This window comes from Oncorhynchus gorbuscha, linkage group LG19, assembly GCF_021184085.1.
Source record: "Oncorhynchus gorbuscha isolate QuinsamMale2020 ecotype Even-year linkage group LG19, OgorEven_v1.0, whole genome shotgun sequence".
NCBI classification, from domain to species: Eukaryota; Metazoa; Chordata; class Actinopteri; order Salmoniformes; family Salmonidae; genus Oncorhynchus; species Oncorhynchus gorbuscha.
The window spans coordinates 40,787,462-40,793,461 of NC_060191.1; the positions used below are offsets into that span (position 1 = coordinate 40,787,462).

At 43.0% G+C, this 6,000-nt stretch overlaps 1 protein-coding gene across 3 annotated transcripts in view; it reads left to right on the top strand.

Annotated features, from left to right (window-relative positions):
- LOC124005681 (limbic system-associated membrane protein-like) overlaps positions 1-6,000 on the top strand; it is a 1,049,544-nt gene that overhangs the window by 1,023,427 nt on the left and 20,117 nt on the right. For all 3 annotated transcript variants that reach the window (XM_046315131.1, XM_046315130.1, XM_046315129.1), the window contains one exon: positions 1,931-2,056. In XM_046315131.1, coding sequence (XP_046171087.1) covers positions 1,931-2,056 — 126 coding nt within the window. The remainder of the gene's footprint in view (positions 1-1,930; positions 2,057-6,000) is intronic.

Sequence of the window (6,000 nt, forward strand, 5' to 3'; positions counted from 1 at the left end):
TTCTATCCGTTTTTCACTTTTTTTTAGGATCACTAAATTTGTGGTATGATGAACTGAGTCGAGATAGGATGATGTTGACGAGTTTGAAGAGAAAAAATATTGAAAATAATTTGAAGTGTGAAAATGCTCAAATAAAAAATTAAGGAAAAAAAAGGCCTACTTTCTTCGCTCAGCCCATAGATCAAATCATTGACGTGTTACTTGAAAAGCTAAATAAATATTTCGGGAGTAGATAAAGCTACAGTTGTGCCCATCATCTAACCACGGAACGGCAAATTATTTCTCTATGCTACGTGTGCAAGATCAACCTCACACAGTCCCTTGTACATTGCTGTAGAATCCTGGGCAGTCAGGGAAAGATTTTTTCAAAGAACTGCCCTTTCAAATACTGTTCCTTGAAGGTTGACCCATGACTAAGATTACAATCCTTGCTGGGAGCTATAGCCACTATGTTGAAATGGTTTAGACTCTTTATTCATTTGACTCATGAACCGCCTAGACTATTTCTGTTTAGAACGCGACAGGGTTATCTGTCTGGGAGCTGTTTCCTCTCAAACTAATTTTTATCTTTGCCGCTGGCCTGGTGTGGATTAATGCCCGGGCCCTCATGCAGCCAATCAGAGCATGGATATTTCCAGCCCGCTTCTTTGCGAAAAAGCTATTGAATTCCATGTCACTTCAATCTTTCCCGTATCGAAAACACATCTTCACTTTCTGTGGCCATTTGACTCACACAATAACTCTGTACGGCTTCATTTAACGTTGTTTGGCAATAAAATATCCATGTTGTCAGATGTCATTAAAGTGACAGGCTCTGCTGGCCAAGGAGAGGGAATCTCGATGAGTGTATAAAGCATCAGCTAAGGGACGTTACATGGTCACTATCAGTATAAAAACAGACCTTTTGGGGGGAGGGGACACATCCAGGGGAGCACTGCCGTATTGATTCATCCTCTGTCATACCTGACAACATATAGAACACGTTTTCCCTGTTGTCAAGTATGAAACAGCACGGCAACTACAAGTTTGAGTCACCTTGACAGCAACACGGCTTATTTTAGGTGACACGTGAGAATGCTATAGAATGTATTTATTATACCTGAGAATGGTATATGGACATATGCAGTGTATGAGCATTTTAAAGCATTGAGCTACTTGTTCAACTTTTTAAATCATACGTATTTCTGTTTCTGTATGACTCTCTATGTATTTTGCCCCATTCCTCATTTACAAGTCATTGATCAATAGTTTCTCGCAAAGATATGCGTACACAACACCTCGCCTCCATCCACCCACAGTTTTGAAATTCACAATGATGTATGTATGCCCACTTTTTTTTGCTGACCAATCTGAAAATGGAGTGCACCTCGCTTTCTTAATTTGTTAGAACAGTTTTATCTGAGTAAAACGTCATTCTGTTTGATTTGTTTAGGTACAGAGTAAATCAGAATTGAGAGGTAGAAGGCCGATTAAACATTACATTCAGATGAAAAAAAAAAACGTTTTGGCTTTCTTTTAACATCAGTCAAAGTCATGCACCCAGCGTTTCAGCTCATTTCATCTTTTGGTGGGTAATGGATTGGGTTGAGCTGCAGAAACTATTTCCCCTTTGAAGTTGCTTCTCAACTTTCCTTTTCACTTGTTGAACGAACACGGCAATACTTTTGCACTCAAACTTTTGCATTCAACTATACTGAAAAAATGGACATGTAGCCTATGCCACAGGGACAAACGTATTTGCGTCACATAATAAAGTAGCATTTTGCATAATTCATAAACCATGCACTTCATTCACTGTAATACTGCGTTGTGGTTGCAATTCTTGCCAAAGAAAATCCATTACACAGTTCTTAGGAAGACTCAAACCCTACCGTAGAAAATGCTTCTACTTACATTAGAATCGTTCATATCTGCCACTTTCTCTTTACAGTTCCGGCAAACATTTACAAAGTTTCGGAAGACATCACCGCGAACGAAGGCAGCAACGTGACATTGAGTTGTCTAGCCAATGGGAGGCCAGATCCATCAATCACCTGGCGACTGCTCAATCCATCAGGTAAGAGCCAATAAGCACCCGGCAGCATTTCATTCTCATCAAAGGGCAGCATTTCATCATTGTTGCTTATCACTAGATTGGTGGTCTCAGACATGCAGGGGAGGGATGAGGTTGGGAGAGTGTTCCTGTGTTTAAAATCAAACATGTGGCATTCATCCTCGTTGCTCCATGTTTTAGGATGATTTTATTTGTCATCCTCCAGTCAATTCTTTAGGTTAGGTTTCTTTCAGTTATAGAGGATGCTTATTATTGCTGAGAGAAAGATGGTAGACCAGAAGAGAGGGCGATGAATGACGTCCCGTTGCTTAATGTTGTTGTCTCCCTGTGGATGTGGTCAACACGGTTGGTTTGCCTTGGTCTCCGAAGGTGCTAGTCATCTCATTGAGTTGTGCATGCTCGAGGAGCACCTGTTAACGGTTGGTTTGCCTTGGTCTCCGAAGGTGCTAGTCATCTCATTGAGTTGTGCATGCTCGAGGAGCACCTGTTAATGGTTGGTTTGCCTTGGTCTCCGAAGGTGCTAGTCATCTCATTGAGTTGTGCATGCTCGAGGAGCACCTGTAAACGGTTGGTTTGCCTTGGTCTCCGAAGGTGCTAGTCATCTCATTGAGTTGTGCATGCTCGAGGAGCACCTGTTAACGGTTGGTTTGTTGGTTTGCCTTGGTCTCCGAAGGTGCTAGTCATCTCATTGAGTTGTGCATGCTCGAGGAGCACCTGTAAACGGTTGGTTTGCCTTGGTCTCCGAAGGTGCTAGTCATCTCATTGAGTTGTGCATGCTCGAGGAGCACCTGTTAACGGTTGGTTTGCCTTGGTCTCCGAAGGTGCTAGTCATCTCATTGAGTTGTGCATGCTCGAGGAGCACCTGTTAATGGTTGGTTTGCCTTGGTCTCCGAAGGTGCTAGTCATCTCATTGAGTTGTGCATGCTCGAGGAGCACCTGTAAACGGTTGGTTTGCCTTGGTCTCCGAAGGTGTCATCTCATTGAGTTGTGCATGCTCGAGGAGCACCTGAAGGTTGGTTTGCCTTGGTCTCCGAAGGTGCTAGTCATCTCATTGAGTTGTGCATGCTCGAGGAGCACCTGTAAACGGTTGGTTTGCCTTGGTCTCCGAAGGTGCTAGTCATCTCATTGAGTTGTGCATGCTCGAGGAGCACCTGTAAACGGTTGGTTTGCCTTGGTCTCCGAAGGTGCTAGTCATCTCATTGAGTGCATGTGAGGAGCATGCTCCGAGGTGAGTCATCTCCTGTAGCACCGGTTGGTTTGCCTTGGTCTCCGAAGGTGCTAGTCATCTCATTGAGTTGTGCATGCTTGAGGAGCACCTGTAAACGGTTGGTTTGCCTTGGTCTCCGAAGGTGCTGGTCATCTCATTGAGTTGTGCATGCTTGAGGAGCACCTGTAAACGGTTGGTTTGCCTTGGTCTCCGAAGGTGCTAGTCATCTCATTGAGTTGTGCATGCTTGAGGAGCACCTGTAAACGGTTGGTTTGCCTTGGTCTCCGAAGGTGCTGGTCATCTCATTGAGTTGTGCATGCTTGAGGAGCACCTGTAAACGGTTGGTTTGCCTTGGTCTCCGAAGGTGCTAGTCATCTCATTGAGTTGTGCATGCTTGAGGAGCACCTGTAAACGGTTGGTTTGCCTTGGTCTCCGAAGGTGCTAGTCATCTCATTGAGTTGTGCATGCTTGAGGAGCACCTGTTAAAACGGTTGGTTTGCCTTGGTCTCCGAAGGTGCTAGTCATCTCATTGAGTTGTGCATGCTTGAGGAGCACCTGTAAACGGTTGGTAAACGGTTGGTTTGCCTTGGTCTCCGAAGGTGCTAGTCATCTCATTGAGTTGTGCATGCTTGAGGAGCACCTGTAAACGGTTGGTTTGCCTTGGTCTCCGAAGGTGCTGGTCATCTCATTGAGTTGTGCATGCTTGAGGAGCACCTGTAAACGGTTGGTTTGCCTTGGTCTCCGAAGGTGCTAGTCATCTCATTGAGTTGTGCATGCTCGAGGAGCACCTGTAAATGACTGAGGCACGCCTGCAGCTTCTCACTCTACCCCTTCATTCAAGCACAGAACTGAATGATCTGCCAATGCAATGTATTTCAAGTGAAAGCCCTCTAACGTATTGCGATAATTAAACCAAGATGTTGTTGTGATTGCTCGAAATCGAACCATTACAACCAATTATCACAATAGTTATATTTTCCAATACTCCATTTTGAAATGTTAATGGTTTGCTATCAAACTGCCACTCAAACCTTCGTGGGAGTCCCTCTTAAAAGGGCAACATGGGATTAGTGCTTCCATTTTTGGACTTTAAGGGTAATGATGTATTGCCAGTGATTCTTTAACAATATAACTTATAAATGTCTTGGTATAACTGTTGGAACCTTTTAGAACCCAAAATATATTCTTATTTTACTACTTTGTTTGTAAACAATGTATTTGTAAGCAAACACTGTATAGCTTCAAAACATGGTTAAAACTATCATTTTGATCTCATCGATGGTCTGTCCTTGCATCAATAGCGCTATGATTTTGACAGTGGTTACATTTTTCCAGCCCAATCCCTCAGCTGTTTACCACAACAAGTGGCGGGGTGATTCTGTGTTGTTTTTTGAATCCCGGAATACCCCTTTAAACGCGAGGCTTAGAAATGCTCAATGAATGTTAACATCGAGCAATTTGAATAATGCATAGCGAAGAATGCACCATATAGGTGTGCATTTGTATTCCACCATAAAGGTGTGCATTTGTATTCCACCATAAAGGTGTGCATTTGTATTCCACCATAAAGGTGTGCATTTGTATTCCACCATAAAGGTGTGCATTTGTATTCCACCATAAAGGTGTGCATTTGTATTCCACCATAAAGGTGTGCATTTGTATTCCACCATAAAGGTGTGCATTTGTATTCCACCATATAGGTGTGCATTTGTATTCCACCATAAAGGTGTGCATTTGTATTTAAAGGTGTGCATTTGTATTCCACCATAAAGGTGTGCATTTGTATTCCACCATAAAGGTGTGCATTTGTATTCCACCATAAAGGTGTGCATTTGTATTCCACCATAAAGGTGTGCATTTGTATTCCACCAGGTGTGCATTTGTATTCCACCATATAGGTGTGCATTTGTATTCCACCATAAAGGTGTGCATTTGTATTCCACCATATAGGTGTGCATTTGTATTCCACCATAAAGGTGTGCATTTGTATTCCACCATAAAGGTGTGCCTTTGTATTCCACCATAAAGGTGTGCATTTGTATTCCACCATAAAGGTGTGCCTTTGTATTCCACCATAAAGGTGTGCCTTTGTATTCCACCATAAAGTTGTGCCTTTGTATTCCACCATAAAGGTGTGCCTTTGTATTCCACCATAAAGGTGTGCCTTTGTATTCCACCATAAAGGTGTGCCTTTGTATTCCACCACAAAGGTGTGCCTTTGTATTCCACCATAAAGGTGTGCATTTGATAGGTAATAGAATGCAGCCTGGAGGTGTCTACATTGATTAGTGTTCTACTTCGTTCAACAAGGTCGGCTGAGGTGGGATATTCAGAGGTTCCTCACTCATTTTTAGCTCTCGTATTGTTGCCTGATCGTTTGTTACCAAGCAGATAATTGGTTTATAATTGGAATGTTTGCTTCTAAGCAGATGCAATGGAAGGGTAGATGGAGAAATGAACAAAAATGCAGGGGACCCCAACCCCCCCTTTTCCATCAAGAGTCAAGATTGATGTTATTCTTTCTGACTTGTCAGAGGAGTGCCTCTTCATTATTCTAGCAGAGTATAACAGAGAGCACAACGTTTTGTAACGTGACTTCAAATTATGGATGAAAGATGATTGGATGAAAGCACTGTCCTTTCCTATTTCAGCTCTCCCTGCACGGTCTGGGATCGCCACTATTTGCTTTCCATAGTTCCCGACAGAAACCATGACATTCGTCTGTTGTCTCCCTCCCAGA